This window comes from Balaenoptera borealis (assembly GCF_965194805.1).
Source record: "Balaenoptera borealis genome assembly, chromosome: 3".
Taxonomy (NCBI): domain Eukaryota; kingdom Metazoa; phylum Chordata; class Mammalia; order Artiodactyla; family Balaenopteridae; genus Balaenoptera; species Balaenoptera borealis.
In genome coordinates, this window is record NC_138866.1 from 83,131,947 (window position 1) to 83,151,973 (window position 20,027).

At 40.6% G+C, this 20,027-nt stretch overlaps 1 protein-coding gene across 6 annotated transcripts in view; it reads left to right on the plus strand.

Annotated features, from left to right (window-relative positions):
• The window catches only part of EIF2AK4 (eukaryotic translation initiation factor 2 alpha kinase 4), a 108,237-nt gene that overhangs the window by 63,209 nt on the left and 25,001 nt on the right, over positions 1 to 20,027 (plus strand). For all 6 annotated transcript variants that reach the window (XR_014242518.1, XM_082384915.1, XM_082384916.1 and 3 more), the window contains 10 exons: positions 1,450 to 1,554; positions 3,432 to 3,489; positions 4,439 to 4,518; positions 7,293 to 7,394; positions 10,580 to 10,633; positions 12,914 to 13,150; positions 14,612 to 14,687; positions 15,094 to 15,215; positions 17,816 to 17,865; positions 19,012 to 19,180. Coding sequence is in view for 5 of the 6 variants with exons in the window: in XM_082384915.1 (XP_082241041.1) it covers positions 1,450 to 1,554; positions 3,432 to 3,489; positions 4,439 to 4,518; positions 7,293 to 7,394; positions 10,580 to 10,633; positions 12,914 to 13,150; positions 14,612 to 14,687; positions 15,094 to 15,215; positions 17,816 to 17,865; positions 19,012 to 19,180 (1,053 nt within the window). In the remaining variant the exon portion in view is untranslated. The remainder of the gene's footprint in view (positions 1 to 1,449; positions 1,555 to 3,431; positions 3,490 to 4,438; positions 4,519 to 7,292; positions 7,395 to 10,579; positions 10,634 to 12,913; positions 13,151 to 14,611; positions 14,688 to 15,093; positions 15,216 to 17,815; positions 17,866 to 19,011; positions 19,181 to 20,027) is intronic.

A 20,027-nucleotide genomic window follows, 5' to 3' on the forward strand; every position in this document is an offset into this window, starting at 1 on the left:
GGCTCTTCTTGTGCTGCCACTGTGGAGTTGAGTAGTTGTGGCAGAGACTGTGTGGCCCATAAAGCCTAAAAGATTTACCATCTGGCCCTTTGCAGAAAAAGTTTGCCAGCCTCTGGGTTAGGTGGAAATAATTGAACATGTATGGAACTTGAGGATGATTCCTTGAGTGGTTTAGATAAAGTGAGAGTGTGATTAATACCTGCCAAGATATGTGATTCTGACTCAGTGCTACCTTTCCTAGGAACATGGGAAAATTAGAAAGTCATCTAGCAAGGGTAGAGATGAGACTAACATAGTTTGCCACATGTATAAAATGTCACTGCAGAACTAGAAATTGTCATCACGATGTAAATGCTAATGGACCTAGCTTCAAGATGAAACGCTGCTTACATTTTAAAAAGTGGGATTGTCTAATGTGTTAGTGTAAATACGTTTTTTCCTTTGCGTCAATTTTCTTTAACCTTAAAATATTTATACTGTACCATATTTATACTAAAAAGCCAGGACTATAATTTACAGATGTCTAGTTTATAAATGATTCGGTGGAAGTGGAATTTGCAAGGTTGGACATGAAAATGAGCTCTAATGAAGGTCATTAGAACTCTATTACTGTGCTAGCGTCCTGGGGTCCTAGAACCGTGCTCCGTGCGCTGTCTTCCTTGCCATCTAATCTGCTCAGTACCTGCCAACCATTTGTTGGGTGTCTAACACCGTGCCAAACCTAGAAATAGAGAAAGGCACAAGTGTATGACAAACCCCATACTTGAGAGGGACTTCCTGTTTTTTTGAGGGAGCCGAAATTTACCTTCATGTAACAGTAAGAGAGATCACACCATAAAGTGTTTTTATTACATTTATTTCCTGTATTATAGTTCCGGAAACAGTAAGCATGGTGAGGATGCTATTAGGAAGGGGAGAAAGTAGTGTTCACGTAACAAGTAATCATTGAGCACTTACCTGGTGTGCTGGGAATGCAAAGTTGAATTATTAGAATTACTGTGGAAGTCTTCGTGAATAAGTTGGCACTTGTAAATATTGGTACAGTTCCAATGAGTGGAGAAAAGCCTAGGCAGGGCAGGTAGCCTGAAGAAAGGAGTAGAAGAAGGAATGAAAATGGTGTGTGTCTCCCTGACCAGAGCAAGGGTTTTGTGATGCAGTAGAGAGAAAGATCACGGTGAACCTGATAGACAGGGGTCTTGGATGCCAAAGGGCACCATTTGGATTGGACCTGATCAGGACCACCAGCAGGTAGATTGGGAGAGGGTGGCAAGGTCATTGGCAGGACATTTGGGAGACATTGTGGAGGTCAGACAGCCTGGACTAGCATGGTCTGCATGAGAAGACCTCATCCAGTTTTCATCACTAGGTTGGCCTTTCAAATGAGGAAACAGGTATGATATAAGTTATGTTTGGGAAAACGTTGTTGGTTTCTTTGCTCTTTTCCATCAGGGAATGATTCACCGAGATTTGAAGCCTGTCAACATTTTTTTAGATTCTGATGACCATGTAAAAATAGGTGATTTTGGTTTGGCGACAGACCATCTAGCCTTTGCTGTGAGTATTTTTTTAATTCAAATGTGCCTGAAAATGGACCCATGTGCCTTAACTATCCTGTCTTCTAACATTCTCATGACTATGAATTCCCTGAACTCTGCTGTGTAATCCCCAGGAAAGTATACAAGTCTGAAGGGGCAGCTGCAAATGATCCTGCAGGCTTTGAAATTGTGAATACGTTTTAGTGAGTACGTTCCACTTGAGAGACATACAATTATTAGTTTGTGGGTGATATTTAGGTCAAAGGCATGAAATACTTTATGAAACAATTTGGTGTTTTGGTCTACCATGCCAGGCACTGGGCTAGATGCTTTACACTCGATGGGCTTTTAGTTAGCTTAAGGAAATAAGGCTCAAAAACCGTAAAACATCAGAAGAATGAGTTCTAGACAACATAAATCAGAAAGTATTAACGCTCTTCTTCACAACACTGTAGAGTAGGTGTTAAACCTACAAAGCTAAAATAATGTGAGGTGAGAGAAATAGTCATATAAGACTTAAAAGCAGGAGGAAATTTGCATATGGTTATGAGGATCAAGAAGGGCTGTATAAAGAAAACAGCATTTCAGATGAGCCTTAAAGGATGGTGAGAGTCCAGTAGGCTGAGATTGAGGGCAGGGCATGGTGACACCAGGGTAGGGGTTTCCCGAGAGAAAGAACAGCATAAGCAAAGGCCCTGGGGTAAGCAGACATGATTGTTGAAGGCCAGCATGTTGTCTGGTTGGTTGAAACTATGAGGTGTAGGGGAGCAGTGAGAGAAGATGCTTGAAGGTTGGGGATTCCTGGAGGTGTCAGGCCTTGAGTGCTGGGGGAAGAGTTTTACTTAACATCATAAGCCAGAGATTAGGCACCAAAATCTGTGGTAAATGCAGTTAATTATAAGGGTGGTCAAAAAAAGAAACTAGGATTTGGATTAATGGTGAGAAAAACCTCAGGGGTTAAATCAGAAGGTGAGGTTAGAAGGAGCAGAGAGGGAGGAAATGGAAGGGGGACAGTAAGGACATGGTCCTGACCAGAGCACTGGGGAATTTGAAGAGTGCTGAGACCAAGGAAGGGCTCTTTGGGGATTTGATCCCCAGACTAACAAATGTAACTTGATATCTGTAGGCTGTAATAGTAGGGAGGTAGATAAGAGCACAGGCTCTGGAGGCCCACTGCCCTGGGCTAGAATCCTTGGGCAAGTTACTTAACCTCTTAGTATCCTTTCCATAAAATGTGCCTAATTCAAGTACCAGCTTCAAAGTTGTCACCAGGATAAAATAAGAATATAAGTAAAGCCCTGGAACATTGCCTGGCTCTACGAATATTAGAGCTCTTGTTATTGATGGCAGTGCTCGTGATAGGAATCTGTGGAGAGATGTCCAAAAAATAGTGATTTAGGGGAATGCGGGAAACAGGGCTGTCACAGATATAGTGGAAGAAGTGAGGCTACCTAAGAGGTATTAGCAGTGACAGTGGAACATATTTGGTGACCAGCCTCTAGGAAAAAAGAGTAAAAATTGACCCAGTGGGAAAATTAAAAAAGTTAGAAAGTGAGTTTGTTGTTATTAATATACCTTTACTCTTCCCAGTAAATAGATTCTGTTTTGGCATTTGAAATACGAAAATAAATTAGTTTAGGTAAGTTTTCAGGGGGTTCTGCCACGAAGGAGTTCTACAGTGAATTGCCCTTCTCCTTGATCTCATTGGGGTTTCCAGTGAGCCCTGCATAAGTAGGCTAACTAAACTAAAAAAAATTTAAAGCTCAAAAAAGCATTATTATAGTTATTCTGGTTTCTGTGTAATATTTTTCAGTCAGTCTTCATTTAGAAATGATAATCCATTCCTGTGGAATAATATAACATTTTAATTTCTTATTTGGCTACTTGAATTTTTAGGCTGACGGCAAACAAGATGATACATCAGGAGATCACTTGATTAAATCAGACCCTTCAGGTAAATCCAGAAGACTGTATATTTAATTAGTGTGTTAACAAGCAATCCACAAAATTTCTTTTTTTTCTCTTTTATCTTTTTTTAACATAAAAAAATTTACATATGTAATGTATACAACCTGAGGAGTTTAGAGGTACATACACACCTAAGAAAGCATCACCACAGTCTATGCCATAAACATATCCATCACCTCCAAGTTTCTTCCTGCCCTCTTATTTATTGTTACTATTATTATTAATTTTGTGATAAGAACACTTAGCATAAGATCTACCCTCTTAGGAAAATTTCATTTTATTATTATTTTTTGGCGGGGGAGTGCGCCGTGCAGCATGTGGGATCTCAGTTCCCCGACCAGGGTTCAAACCCGTGCCCCCTGCAGTGGAAGCGCAGAGTCCTAACCATTGGACCGCCAGGGAAGTCCAGGAAAATTTTAAATATGCAGTACAGAATAAAATTTCTCAAAGTGAAACCTTTTTTTTCATTTGTAAAGATTTTATTCTAAAGCACATTATAATTATTCATTAAATTAACAAAATTATGGAAATGCTTTAATTTTTTTCCCTTTTCACTATATATAGATTGTTCTTCAGAACTCTAAGAAATTAGACCTTCAATTAGAATAATTTACTCCTCTGGGTAGGCAGTTATACTTTGACCCCAGGTGGTAATAGGAGGTTACCTCATGACCTGGGCCATCTGGGGTCTTCCTGCCTGGCACTGCCCCTTTACCACAGCAGAGCCATCCAGTGTGGAACAAAGTGTGTGGCCATCCATGATTTAGGGTTAATAGCTTGGTGAAATGCATGCTGCTTCTTCCTGTGAATAGTGTAAACAGTTAACAGACCATGTCTCACTCTTAAGAAACTTTTTTTGTTTTGTTTTGTTAAAAATTTGCCTTATCTCTAAGTCCTGTTATTGGTAATCCTTCCCTCTGCCTTCTTCCATGCAGGTCATTTGACTGGGATGGTTGGCACTGCTTTATATGTAAGCCCAGAGGTCCAAGGCAGCACCAAATCTGCATACAACCAGGTAAAGAGGAAGGTTTTTGGGGAAAAGGAAAGATCTCAAGAGAGAGATAATAGTAAGAATATCAAGATTACAGCATTTGGGGTTTAGTTACCAGCTGAAATAGTCAGGAACATTCATTCACTCAATATATATCCACATGTCTATTGAGCGACTGCTCCAAATAGGACACGTGATGCCCAAGGACAGTGTCTGAAGCTGGCACTGTTGTTGCCAGGGAGCTTACAGTCCCTCCATCCATCTAAAGAAGATTTGAACTAACTGGTCCTGGGCCAGGCCCCAGGAACACAGGGAACAAGGCAATCAAGTAATAAGACATCTTATTCCAGCCCTCCGGGAGCTTGTCCATTGGTGGATGATGGTGGATGAAACAGACAGTAAACAAATAAAAAATTTTTAAATCACAAACTCTGTAGGAACTAAGAAGAAAAGAAATGGAGTCCAGTGACCAGAGAACAGTAAAAGACATCATCTTTAGGTCGACTGACTAGAGAAAGCCTCCCCAAGAGGATGGGTTTCAGGATAAAGGAGGAAAGGGGGGAGAAGCCATGCAAAGTTGGGGGCTGGAGCTTGGCTGGGAGAGAAGAGGGGTAAGCAGAGGAAATAGCATGCACAGAGAGAAGACTGGGTGAGAGGTAGCGTGGCGCACTTAGGACAGTCAGAGAGAGGGTCAGTGTGGCTGCAGCGTGGTGAGAGCTATGAGGGCGAGAGGCACGAAGCGAAGCTGAAGGGAAGGCCAGGGTCAGATGATGCAGGGCCAGCTTAGCCATGAGAAGCGATGTGCGCAGGCAGCGCCTGAATGATGTTGAGCGAGAGAGTTCGCTCTAGCTGCTGCTGGAGGGTTGGCAGGAGTCCAGGTGGGGCGGCTGAGCGGGGACCAGAGTGGTGGCAGTAGAGACGGGGAGAAGTGTGCAGATGTGAAATACATGTTGGGGGGGAATTGACAGGTTTTCCTAATGGAGTGGGTGTTGGGTGAGGAAAAGAAAGGAAAACAGGACAGTGCTCAGGTTTCTGTCTGGAGTGGCTGGGGGAAGGGTAGTTGACTGAGCTGAGGAACCATGAGGAAAGACCTGGGAGATGGAGGAGAAGACGGCAGGAATATTCCGTCTAGGGCATGTTTAATTTGAAATGCCTGATGAGAAATCCGATTAGAGAGCTCCAGTCGGCTGTTAGGGACTCAAGACTTGAGTTCAGAAGAAAGATCAGAGTCAGAGGTATAAATTTGAGAGCCATTAGCACACAGATGGGACTTAAAGCCATGAGACTGGATGAGATCACCTCGGGCAAGACCGTAGAGCTGAATTTTTAAAATACGTGAGGCAGGCAATTCACATTAAAGCATATTTTCAAGCTAGCAGTGGCAACTGAAGCCTGGGTTTTGGTTCTGACAGGGAGCACTTGGTAGTGACAGAGTTGAAGCAGACCTCCAAATACCTGGTGAGGGTGGGGGTGTGTGGAGATGGACACGCCCACCCTGACGGAGGGGGAGGCACCGTGAGTGTCATCTTTCTGCGTTTGGTTTGTAAGAGTATAATGAAATCCTTAAAAGGACCTTACCCTTTGGCCCAGCATGTCCACCTTTTGAAACGTATCCTAAGGAAACAACCAGGGACATTCAAAAAGATTGGTGTAAAAGGGGTTTGTCACAGCGTTGTTTATAACAATGAAAAATAACAAGCATTTAAAAAATAGGGAACTGGTTAAATAAATTATGGGACATCCATGTAATTGAATATGTCATTAAAATATCAGAGGCCGGTTTTAGAAAAATGACATTATAGTATAAAGATATTCTTGCTATATTAAGGGAATAAAAGTTACAAACGACAGTGTGGTTCTAGTTTTATAGTGTGTGTGTGCATGTAGACATTTTAAAAAACCCACCAAAAGGGCGTATCTTAGCCATCAATTGTAAATATCCTTAAGCAGTGGGATTATGGGTGGTTGCTATTGTATTCTTGGTGCTTTTCGGTATGTTCCGTTCAGTATGTACATTTTTCTACCGCTAACATGTGTAGGAAATGACACAATGAATGTTTGTTTTTAAGACTTTGGAGGTCACTGGTTGCAGAGGCTCTCCTACTAATCCTTGAGTCCAAATTCATTGACGTTTGTCTTGAAAGTGGCTCCTGTGCCTGTGTGCAGTTCACCACGAGCAGTCTCCCGCTCAGCTGGGTTGTGCTCAGCTGCCGCAGGCACAGGGCCTTCTGACCTCCTTCTTCCCCTCGACAGCTCCCTACCTGAGACTCTGCACTGACATGCCCTTTTACCTTCTTTACTTAGACTTCCATATTTTGTTAGGCGTCGTCACGATATTTCTGTTGTGCTATGCTTCTGACCTCGTTGGTATGGCTTTGCAATCAGTAGCTGACCTTTGCTATCAGCTGCAGAGTGCGGTCTGTGTTTCCCTTTTGCAATGATTAGTAAAGATGCAAAGCAAATTCTTTCAACAGATCTCGGTTGTCCTTGCTCTGTAGTGATTATCCTCAGTGTGTGGCCAGTGGTTATCTATGTCTATGTGTATAGCTGAACCAGTTACAATTAATTTTTAAGAAAAACATTGAAGTCATGCCAAATATTTTATCATCTAAAAATAAATATGTCTCTCATCTATATTTTACACCTATAATTTTTTTTTTTAGAACAAAGCGAATTTTTTCTAGTGTGGCTTATTTTCACTTATGCAAACATCCCAACTAACAGTGCTCATCCTATAATTCCCTAGTGGATTATGCTTTCATATCTAGGCTCTAAATAAAATTCTTTTTCCTCCTCAGAAAGTGGATCTCTTCAGCCTGGGAATTATCTTCTTTGAGATGTGCTATCATCCCATGATCACAGCCTCAGAAAGGATCTTTGTTCTCAACCAACTCAGAGATGTATGTATCAGATGTTTTAATGCCTCAGTTTCCAATAACCTGAATCTTAGCACGGACATTAGAATTTGATGCAGGGTATTTTTCTGGTATTTATAATATAGAAAGAAGTGGTCCTACTATAATTTTCTATATTTCTAGTAAATGGAAATCCACCTCTGCTTATGCACTTACAATAAGAAACTTACCCCAGTTTTATTTATTTTTGGAATCATACTTGAAGATATTGCTAGGTTATCCTTTTTAAAAATATTTTGAGATTACTCTTGATTTTTTTAATTTTTGAATTTTGTTTTATTTATTTTTTTATACAGCAGCTTCTTATCAGTCATCAATTTTATACACATCAGTGTATACGTGTCAATCCCAATCGCCCAATTCAGCATATCACCATCCCCACCCCCCCTCTTTTTTCTCCCTTGGTGTCCATACGTTTGTTCTCTACATCTGTGTCTCAACTTCTGCCCTGCAGACTGGTTCATCTCTACCATTTTTCTAGGTTCCACATACATGCATGAATATACTGTATTTGTTTTTCTCTTTCTGACTTACTTCACTCTATATGACAGTCTCTAGATCCATCCACGTCTCAACAAATGACTCAATTTCGTTCCTTTTTATGGCTGAGTAATATTCCATTGTATATATGTACCACAACTTCTTTATCCATTCATCTGTCGATGGGCATTTAGGTTGCTTCCATGACCTGGCTATTGTAAATAGTGCTGCAGTGAACATTGGGGTGCATGTGTCTTTTTGAATTATGGTTTTCTCTGGGTATATGCCCAGTAGTGGGATTGCTGGGTCATATGGTAATTCTATTTTTAGTTTTTTAAGGAACCTCCATACTATTCTCCATAGTGGCTGTATCAATTTACATTCCCACCGACAGTGCAAGAGGGTTCCCTTTTCTCCACACCCTCTCCAGCATTTGTTGTTTGTAGATTTTCTGATGATGCCCATTCTAACTGGTGTGAGGTGATACCTCATTGTAGTTTTGATTTGCGTTTCTCTAATAATTAGTGATGTTGAGCAGCTTTTCATGTGCTTCTTGGCCATCTGTATGTCTTCTTTGGAGAAATGTCTATTTAGGTCTTCTGCCCATTTTTGGATTGGGTTGTTTCTTTAATATTGAGCTGCATGAGCTGTTTATATATTTGGGGGATTAATCCTTTGTCCGTTGATTCGTTTGCAAATATTTTCTCCCATTCTGAGGGTTGTCTTTTCGTCTTGTTTATGGCTTCCTTTGCTGTGCAAAAGCTTTTAAGTTTCATTAGGTCCGTTTATTTTCGTTTTTATTTCCATTACTCTAGGAGGTGGATCAAAAAAGATCTTGCTGAGATTTATGTCAAAGAGTGTTCTTCCTATGTTTTCCTCTAAGAGTTTGATAGTGTCCAGTCTTACATTTAGGTCTCGAATCCATTTTGAATTTATTTTTGTGTATGGTGTTAGGGATTGTTCTAATTTCATTCTTTTACATGTAGCTGTCCAGTTTTCCCAGCACCACTTATTGAAGAGACTGTCTTTTCTCCATTGTATATTCTTGTCTCCTTTATAGTGAATTCCACCATTCTGTCTTCCAGGTCACTTATCCGTTTTTCTGCCTCAGTTATTCTGCTGTTGATTCCTTCTGGTGTAGTTTTCATTTCAGTTATTGTATTCATCTCTGTTTGTTTGTTCTTTAATTCGTCTAGGTCTTTGTTAAACATTTCTTTCATCTTCTCGATCTTTGCCTCCATTCTTTTTCCAAGGTCCTGGATCATCTTCACTATCATTATTCTGAATTCTTTTTCTGGAAGGTTGCCTATCTCCACTTCATTTAGTTGTTTTTCTGGGTTTTATCTTGTTCCTTCATCTGGTACATAACCCTCTGCCTTTTCATCTTGTCTATCTTTCTGTGAATGAGGTTTTTGTTCCACAGGCTGCAGGACTGTAGTTCTTCTTGCTTCTGCTGTCTGCCCTCTGGTGGATGAGGCTATCTCTACTCTTGATTTTAAAGCAAAGGAGGAATCCAAAAATTTTGCATAATATCAATATAGTTACAGCAGTGGGAATGGGTTATAAGGATAATGGATATGTAGCTCTAGAAATTAAAGGTTCCAGCTGAATGGACCTGGTGTAGTAATGCCTAAAGAATACCACCATGACCAGAAGGTAAATGGGGTCTGGGGAAAATGTCAGCCACTTGAATTTTTTTCCCAGTGAGATCTCCATTTGTCTTCTTGGGATTGATCCTCGCCCAAAGGATCAATTGGCCCAAACTAAACTGTCATTGCCCAAACTAAAAGGGACTCATGTTAGTGTGCGAGGTCCAAGATGCCTCTTGGAAATGGCATTAAGATGACAGTGGAGAATAAGGTTTGAGTGAGGGTGATTTAGATTCACATATTCATGAGCAAGAGATACGGAGAGTCTTCCTCTTCCTTTCTGAGCAGAGCCAAGCAGGCATGTCTGTTAGGGTAAATCACATACAGCGTAACTAAGAATACTCCGGGTAAATCACATACAGCTTAACTAAGAATACTCCACTAGATATCTTGGAAAAGAGTTTAATGGTTTAACTGCCAGAACAGCGTGGGCAGCTGTGTTCATAATGTATCAGAGGGCAGCTGTGTTCATAATGTATCATAATGTATCAGAAGACATGAAGTGATTACTGTGTCCTTGCCTTGACTTGGAATGCTCTTCGAGGACTATGTCCTTGGTGGAGTGCCTTTCCTTAGTCTAAAATTCATGTTTGTTCCCTCATTTCAAGAATATCTCAACTGCCAAGTTAATGTTACAACTGAGGTCTTATTTACCAGAAAGGTGAGAAATTTGGGGCTAGAGGTTTTTGTGTTGTTTTTCTCTTACTCGGTATTGATGGTTTGGTATTTCTACCCTTTTTTAATCTGTTTGTTTAATAAAGCTACTTTGTCTTTCCCTGAAGCCATTAGATTTTAAATACTTTGTCCTCAAATGAGGTGCTTTCTGTCACCTAGGCTGTCATTTGGGTGAAGTAAGTATTAAGATAATATGAATGTCCTTGGAAGGATAGGCGTTGGGTTTCACGATGAGTTTCACATCCATCTTCCCTTGTTAGCAAATTTTCATTTCTGTATTTGATTTTCTTACCTCTGGTGAATAAAATGCTTTCACTGTGGCAGTCTGCCAAGCACTTGCTGATTTGAATATAATATTTTTTTTAGCCTACTTCGCCTAAGTTTCCAGAAGACTTCGATGATGGAGAGCATACAAAGCAGGTAATTTTCTGATGCTTTAATTACTGTGTTCTCACTCTTGGGTTTTAATTACTCTTTTTCTTCTTCTTCAATTAGTAATCTTCTGCCACTCATTCTCTTGTGTCATGGGAACAACGTGGGGAAAAAATATCGAAAGATGGAGTACTTAAAATGTATTTAGACTTGAAATACACCATAAAAATGCCAAGGGCTGACATAGAAAATTAACAAACTACAGGGTTCTTTTTTGTGATTCATGATGCTTTTGAAGTACTGTTTGGACCCTTGGCTTAGCTATTGAAAAAAAGAGAATGCTCTTACAGCTCATTGTTTTAGATAAAGCTTGGAACTTTAAGAAAAGAAGAATATATCTTAAAACTACAATTTTGTTCTGTCTTATGGTAAAGTAGCTCAAATTGTAAAGGGGAAGACTAGACAGCCAGATGTTACAGTAATTTAAAACAAAATAATTTCTCTTCCATACTACAAGTGTGTGTGTGTGTGTATGTGTGTGTGTGTGTGTGTGTGTGTGTGTAACTCATGTCATAGTAAATATTGGCATCTGGCTAATATGAAAGAATCATTAGTGAATTTATTATAGTGCTTCTGGTGTACCTTTCTTCTTAATGCTGGCTTTTTGTCTTAGTGAAGCCTTCCATGGTTAATACTCTTGTCATGTAGAAGTTTATTCCTTAAACTGACTTCTGAACAATTATAATCAAGGCAAAATCCCTTATTTAAATTATTAATGTTGCGAACAGAAACCTAGCTAGAACATTGCATTAATTTGCTGTTTCTTGATTATTGGTTATGTATCTGGATGGACAAGTCACTTAACTTTTCTAGACTTTAATTTTCCTCCCCTGTAAAATAAAGGTATTAAGTACCCTTTATTTATATTAGCACTAACATCCTATAATTCAGTAGCGTTTAATGTGACATTTGTTTATGGCTTGAGGGACCCATTCTGCCTCAACTATTGAATTAGTAAAGAACCATTAGAAAATACATTGAGTTGTGTTTCTACTTCTTTTGTTAGCTGTTACCATTGATTCGAACTGAGTTGTTCCCCATGTTTTGGGGTGTCATAAGTAAATATTCATATCCCAGCCTTTCCCTGTAACAAGGTCAGTCTTATTCATTATTTCCTCATGTTGGCAGCTGTGGTGGTGTAGGAACTTAAACCACAGACAAAAGTGCAACTATGCACACCATTTGTCATGACAGTGATTGCCCTCCTGTCACAGGGACTTACCGGGCACCCTTGAGCATTTGCATTTGGGCTGTATAAACTTAGCACCACAAGCAGTGCCACGGCCACCTCCCACGTCACGTTGTTGCTTTTTATCCGAAAGGGGGCAGCATAGAAAATGCTTGTAGACTGAGTATAACACAGTTGTTGCCACATACAGAAATTAAGCAGTATTACATACAGTCTGTTTTGCTGAATAGGATATTATTTTTACCAGTTTAATTTAACATAAATTTTCATAAAGTTATATCATGTCAGTTTCCTTCTTTATGTGAAAAATAATTACCTGTGTTTTTATTTTAGCCTAAAACCAGGGGTAGGGATTTGGGGGAGGGTATTTTAAAGTTACATGATTAGAAAATGCTTAATGAGGTTCATCTAAAAATTGAGATTTTCTGATCTCAGGTATTCCTCTAACTCCTTATAAATCTTCATTATAAACAAAAGAATTACAGAATCATTATGGAGCCTTTCAAAGGTTTACATTGCCTTCAAATAGTTCCCTGCTTAATCAGGTAATAGCTGTGAAGGTATAATAAACCAGTAACATAAGAGAATTCAAGGGAATGGTATCAATACAGATAACATAAATGGAGAATGAAAAATGAAAAGCTGTTTTATACTGCTTTAGAGATTCTAGAAGCTCCTACGCGTTATAGTTTATACTAAAATTAAGCACCTAAAAATACTTGCTTTATATTCTTGTATCGTTTTTGATACAGTAGTTTAGATACAGTGTTTAGAAGGTCTCTAACTTCTGCTTCTATGTAGTTGTTGAGTTGAGGGTTTTTTGGTCCTTTATGGCAGGGAAGTATAAGAAGGGCCTCTTTTAAGAAAGACTCATATTACATTGTTGCACAATTCTGTGACCATAATGAACTACAGGGGGAGAATGACAAATTCAGAGATTTCAGAAATACCAGTTAACATGCACCAACTAAGTGGAAGAAGTGTGTCTCTTTTGGACCTGAACCAACCACCGCTTGTCAGGAGAATCCCTGAGCACCTTCCACTGCACCCGTCCCCGGGGTGCCTGGGTTTCGTTGTAGAAATCTGTCATCTCCTGGCTGTTGAACCACGATCCGGCAGAGCGGCCCACGGCCACAGAGCTGCTCAGGAGCGAACTGCTGCCTCCGCCCCAGATGGAGGAGTCAGAGCTGCACGAGGTGCTGCACCGCACCCTGGCCAACGTGGGCGGGAAGGCCTACCGCACCGTGATGGCCCAGACCTTCTCCCAGCGCATCTCCCCCGCCGTCGATTACACCTACGACAGCGACATACTGAAGGTGGGCCTGAGCCGCGCCTCGAAAGAGCTTCACCTGGTCCACAAAAGGGTGGAGTCACTTCGTCGATTTTCATGCAGTCCTTTAATGCCTCCAACATAAGTTCTTTTTTTTTTTCTAATTGAACTGCAGTTGATGTACAAAGTTGTGTTAGTGTCAGGTGTACTGCAAAGTGATTCATATGGATATATATGATTCTTTTTTTCAGATTCTTTTCCATTATAGGTTATTACAAGATATTGAATATAGTTCCCTGTGCTCTACAGTAGGTCCTTCTCCAACATAAGCTCGTAATCTGAGGTCTGTATATGCAAAATGTGTGCATATGCATTATTCCAGGAAGAGCCACACTTTTTTTAATCACTTAACTTGAAGGGGTTCCTGACCCACCACCTACTAAAGAGATTAAGAAGCGGTGTTTTTAGAGACTGAGCCCTGGCCCAGCTGCCCAGTGCGAAAAATACCCAACCAGCTCAGATCCAGATCCGGTAGCCAATAGCTCCCAATGCTGGCTGCACGTCAAAGTCACCTGTGAGGCCCTTTGACGATACAGAGGCTCAGGCCCTACATCCGATCTAGTGACTTGGAATCTAAGTGTGAGGCGCTTCAACAATCTCAGAGCTCCCAGGTGGTTTCTGAAGCACAGGCAGGTTTAACATTCAACATCTATGTTCAACATAACATTCAACATCTATGTTCAACATAACATTCAAACGCCTTCAACATTTTCTTGTTTAAAAACAAAAACGGTCTGAAACAGTATAGCAAAATGTTAAAATTTGATAAAGTTCGGTGAGTGAATAACATATATTTTGTTATATTCTCTCTCTGTTTCTGTACGCTTAAAATAGAATTTAAAAGAGTAGTAGAGAAAGCAGTGGTAAGGTTTGTGGAAAATCAGTATAGATTTCAGGGGCTAGTTTTTCTTTGCTGGCAATATTAGACATTTGCAGGATTGTGGCTGACTTTTTAATTTTGGGGTTTTTTGCTTATCTATTATTTCTAAATTTTCTATAGTGAAATAGTACTACTTTTATAATACGAAACAAATGAAAAAGACAGTTATTTACAAAATACACAAAGGCCTTGAAGCTTTCAAGAGGCCCACTATGAATTACCTTAGAATATGGGAGGGGGTTTGACGCTGTTAGGTGTTTGACTGCTGCAGTATCCCTGAAAGTCCTCGGGGAGAACTGTGTAGTACTATATGCCTGGCTCTCTCTGAAAGGCATACATCAACATAAGAGCTTGGACTTTAAACCTAGGCAGCCTTCCTAAAGTAGGACGTGTTGCAAGACATGTGGTTTCTTCTCTCCTGAATATGTTCAAAAGGGGAATGACTTGTTGAGACCTCTTTTTGATCTTGGGAATAAGCAATGTAATGCCTACTGCAAGCCACAGAAAAGTATGGTAGGGGATCCCTTTGATTAGGCTTTGATGACATTTTAATTGGTCATATCTTAGGGCAGCTTCTCCATCCGTACAGCCAAGATACAGCAACACGTGTGTGAAACCATTATCCGCATCTTCAAAAGACATGGTATGTCCTTTTTAAAAAATTATGTGCCTTCTCAGAAGATGTTTAGTTTCCTCATCAGAAAGTACTATGAATGGATTTGGGTGCAACCATATTTTACTTTTAAATTCAGTTCTAAGTTGTTGACACCTGTGAAATTTAAGCTTATTTTTATAATTCAGCTTGTTGAGGAGAAACAAATTTGAATATTACAACCTTGCCGCTAAAATACAGTTGGTTTGTGGAGTCAAAAATAGGACTGAATTAACAAACTTACCTTAGGTGAGCTTTCCATTTAGAGAATTGAAGATAAACTGATTTCAACAGTCCCAGTAGCAGATTACTCAACTGTCAGGTCTGTATTCATTTTAAGTTGCATCTGGAAAGAATGAGAACCTGATGATTAGTTATTTTTTCTCATTGGGTGTAGGAGCTGTCCAGTTGTGTACCCCACTGCTGCTTCCCCGAAATAGGCAAATATACGAGCACAATGAAGCTGCCTTATTCATGGACCACAGCGGGATGCTGGTGATGCTTCCTTTCGACCTGCGGGTGAGGCTGGGAACATTCTGCTGACAGCGCGTGTGCCATGCCTGGTCCCAGGGGTGGCACCTGTATTAAAGGATGACCCCCACCATCCCCCCCAGGCTTATATTCTTAACGTCACCTTTAGGAAACATAATCTTAAAGGAGTTATCAGGGTGAGAGCATTATGGGAATTTGGTAAATATTTGACCCTGTGTACATCCACCTTAGTGCTGATGACCCTAGAAACCTGAGCCCTGTATTGCAGGTGCCACGTCTGCATGTCAGTGTTGAGCTTTGCCAGGTGACCACAGCAGGCTAACCTGGCCAACTTAGACACATAAATGGAGTTTTTTTCTTTATTTCTTGGCTAGGTCTTCAGTAGCTTTCTAATATGCTAATGTCTAGAACAATTAAATTCTTGTAACAGCAAGCATCTCTGTTAATTATGTGTGCTGAATTTTGCTCATGCTTGCTTTCTTATCCCCAGGGTTCCCTTTTGACAGCCGTACTCTTACCAGTTGATCACTCACATGGTGTTGGCTGCTAACAAGCCCATCTCTACTGTACATGCATGTAACAGACAAGAGGTTAATATCCCTAATGTACAGAAAGCACTTACAGGTAGAGAGATGAGCAAAGGCTATAACCAGGCAGTTCTCTGAAGAGAAAATGCACAGGGCTGATAAACTTCTGAAGGATGTTCAGCCTCACTAATAAGGAAATGCAAAGCAAAGGTATCTGAACTTCACCCATCAGACTGTTAAAAATATTTAATTGTCCACAGATGACAAGGGTTTAGGAAAATGGGTACTTTCATATGTTGCTGATGGGAATGTAAGTTGCTAAACCTTTAGAAAAATAATCTGAAAGTATTTAATAAAATAAATGCACATACTATACCCTTTGAGCTAGCAATCCCACTTTGAGAGATTTACTTAAAGAAATAACACATCAGTATACGAACCTTAAAAGGACGTCCATTGACAATTTATCATAGTGCTCAAAAACTGAAAACTTCATGTTCACCAATAGGAAAATGGTTGAATAATTTATTATGGAATATTAAGGAGGTAAAAGATCAAAATACATATATATTTAGATAGATCCATATCTATATTTGATCTGTAGAAATGTCCATGGTATATTGTTAGCTGAAAAGAAGTATGTTTCAAAGGAACTCTAATATGATTCCATTTTTATTATATAGAGGAAGAAAAAAGTTTAAAAAAGCACAACTGAGCGTGTGCATAAGGTGCACTGTGTGTTTGCGTGTACCCAGTATGTGTGAGGTAAATACATGTTCCCACATGCATGTGAACAATGACACCTACCAGCTTGTTTGTGTCACCCGAGTGAAGTGTCAAAGACTCGAACTTTTGACTGTATTTCTCTGGAGGGAGGTCTGGAATCAGGGCATTGTCTTTTTTGCATATCTGTGTTTTGTTTTATGGTTTAAGAAGAAATTCCTTCCATACCCTCAGATTTAGTTTTTCTTTTATAGTAAGTCAAGTGATTTGGGATTATTTTGAGTGAGAGGTAAGTAGGTAGCATATCAGACACTTGGGCTCTGTTGAAGAAAGGATAGAAGGGCAAACCTTTACATAGCTATACTTAAAACTGGCTTCTTCTTCTCTAGACATTAGGACACTAAAATGCAGATTTTTAAACATCAGCTCTCTTTCTGTGAGCTGATATATTCAGTCCCCCAAAATAAAAAGTAATTGCCCTTTGAGAATTTGACCCATTGATTAATGATACCATGTCAGATCTCTTGAGGCAATCTGATAATGGTTTTTAAAGTTGTGGTGATTATTAGTGAGTGGTTATTAAGAATTTCTTCTGTAAGATCTACAGGAAAGTCAGTAAATTCACCATAAGAGGTAATACCCGGGCTTCCCTGGTGGCGCAGTGGTTAAGAATCTGCCTGCCAATGCAGGGGACACGGGTTCAAGCCCTAGTCCAGGAAGATCCCACCTGCCGCGGAGCAACTAAGCCTGTGCGCCACAACTACTGAGCCTGCACTCTAGAGCCCGCGTGCCACAACTACTGAAGCCCGCGTGCCTAGAGCCCGTGCTTCGCAACAAGAGAAGCCACCGCAATGAGAAGCCTGTGCACTGCAACGAAGAGTAGCCCCTGCTCACTGCAACTAGAAAAAGCCCATGCGCAGCAACAAAGACCCGACTCAGCCAAAAATCAATAAATAAATAAATTTATTTAAAAAAAAAAAGAGGTAATACCCATGTTGATTGCATTATTATAAGTGACACAAAAAAATTCACAATCAAATAACTTGCACTGATTTTAATTTGGCATAATAAAAAATTTAGCAGAGTGTGTTTAATAGTGAATTTTTCTCAAATTCAAAAACCTAAGAAATGCACAGTGAATAAGGTTGGCGGTACATCCAGCAGTGTGGTCAGCTGCTGACTGACCAACTCAGGAACATTCCAAGGGGTGTGAATGGCAAGCAGTGCACAACTTTGTGAATATTCTACAAACCACTGAATTGTAAACTTTAGAAGGGAGAACTCTGTGGTATGTGAGTTACAACTCAAAGCTGTTATTAAAAAAACAAAAGGTGGTTGGCACATGTTGACATTGACCTTTGAAACTTTATTTTTCAGGTTCCTTTTGCAAGATATGTGGCAAGAAATAATATATTGAATTTAAAACGGTAAGAAAAAACGGGGGTTCATTTGGTGGATGTGGGAAAGAAACCAAGGAAAAATGTTACATCATCTGTGATCCTTACACAGTAAAGAATTTGGAGTTTAAAGTACTGAGCTTGGAAAATGGTCAAAAAGCCCAGCCCCAGTACCCCTTTCTATGATCAGGACCGGCAGCCTCCCCTTTGAAGGAATGTAGCAGTTGGGTAGGTACCTGAAGCTCCCACAGTCTATTCTGTACCTTCTAAATGTCCCCAAGTCACATGACTAATTATTTTCACAACCAGTTGCTTGGAAAAACATCTGGCTGTTCTTGATCACAGATGGCCCCTTTTAAAATTTAATTGAAGGGACAAGTGGCCAATGGTCTCTGTGTGAAAACTGCCTACAAAGGTAACTGCATAAAAGCTGCTTCTGGAGAAGTAGAGTAAACCCAGCAGGAATGCTGAACACCAAGGACCTCCAGGCACTTACTGCTGGGGAAAGGTTTGGTGTACATTCAAATACCACAGGAGTCAAACACCAAGAGCTTCATAAATTGGAGCAATATTCCTGTCAACGAGGCAGCCGACTTTGCAGCTCCTTTCCTAAACAAAATCAAAGCTCTTTACATGCTTTTATCCTCAGTTCCAAGTGAACAGTTAATATTCATAAGTCCTAAGGTGTGGGGATCACTGTGTAGAAAGCAAACACTTAAGATAAAATTATTTTTGTTTGTAATTTCATCTCTATTTCAGACATTTAAAAAAAAAAAAAAAAAAGTAGTTTAATAGTGGCAACACCGGGAATTGGAACCTAGATCACAAGGCAAGACTATTCTGGGCACATCTATCTTTGTGTTTTCTTAATCATACTAGTGATTAATTTTTTCACATTTGTTTATTTTATCTTATTCAACAATACCTTACACATATTTAATTCCAGTAAGCCAGCAGTCCCCAACCTTTTTGGCACCAGGAACCGGTCTCATAGAAGACAGTTTTTCCACGGACGGGGGGTGGGTGATGGGGGGGATGATTCAGGCGGTAATGGGAGCGACGGGGAGCGGCCGATGAAGCTTTGCTCACTCACCGGCTCCTCACCTGCTGCTGTGCCGCTGGCTGGGGACCCCTGCAGTAAGCAATGACCTTAGAAATGCGGGTTTCTCTCTCCAGATACTGCATAGAACGCGTGTTCAGACCTCGCAAATTAGACCGATTTCATCCCAAAGAACTTCTGGAATGTGCGTTTGATATCGTCACCTCTACCACCAACAGCTCTCTGCCCACCGCTGAAATCATCTACACTATCTATGAAATCATCCAGGAGTTTCCAGCACTCCAGGTTCCTTCCCATATCCTAACATCCCAAGGTTATCCCGCTAGATAGAGTCCTCTGCCGCGTGCTGTGGGAAAGCCACGACCGCAGGACTGCTCCTCAGATGGTGCTGGCGGTGAATCTCATTGTTACTCAAGTACCCTGGAAAGTCTGATGTAGCTTTTGAGACTTATCTCAGGCTCTTACCTCTGCCTTGACCAGAAGGGGTTTTGTTTTTGTCTCTTTGGTTGGGGGGAGGGTGTTGTTTCTCCATCCATTCTTCCAAAATGTGAGGAATTAGCCTAAGATTCCTAGGATGCTTTGAGCATGTTGAGACCCCTCAGCTGCCTCCTACACCCAGGCTCTTAACAATCAGCTTCACTTTGCATAGTCTCTGTGGACTACCCAGCCAGTGGAGACTGCTGTGAGCACAGTGGTGGCTCTCCTCCGCCTTTCCTCTCCATCCCGCACACACGCCCTGTTCACCCCGCCACCGTGAACACCCATCAGTCACGGTGTGCCCCTGTCCAGAAGGACCTCTCTATCCAGCTGCAGTTGGGGCCCTTTCTCCCACTGCACCTGGCTCAGCACACGGCTTGCCACCCTGCAGATGCTCATTGATTGACTTGTGTGCTTATATTCCACCAGCCGGGCTTATAGGTCAGTCACTGTTGAACCAGGTCCTCTCCCTCTTTGAAATCTGTGTCGGCTCGCTCAGGCTTTTGAACATAGCTGGAGACCAAAGTATTTCTGAGGCGTATAATAAAGTATTAAATTATATTATACTCTGACCACAACAGTGCATGAAGAATGTATATGAAAAAGTAAACTAGAAGGCACTATGCTAAAATTCAGTCCTTCCATTGTGTCAGGT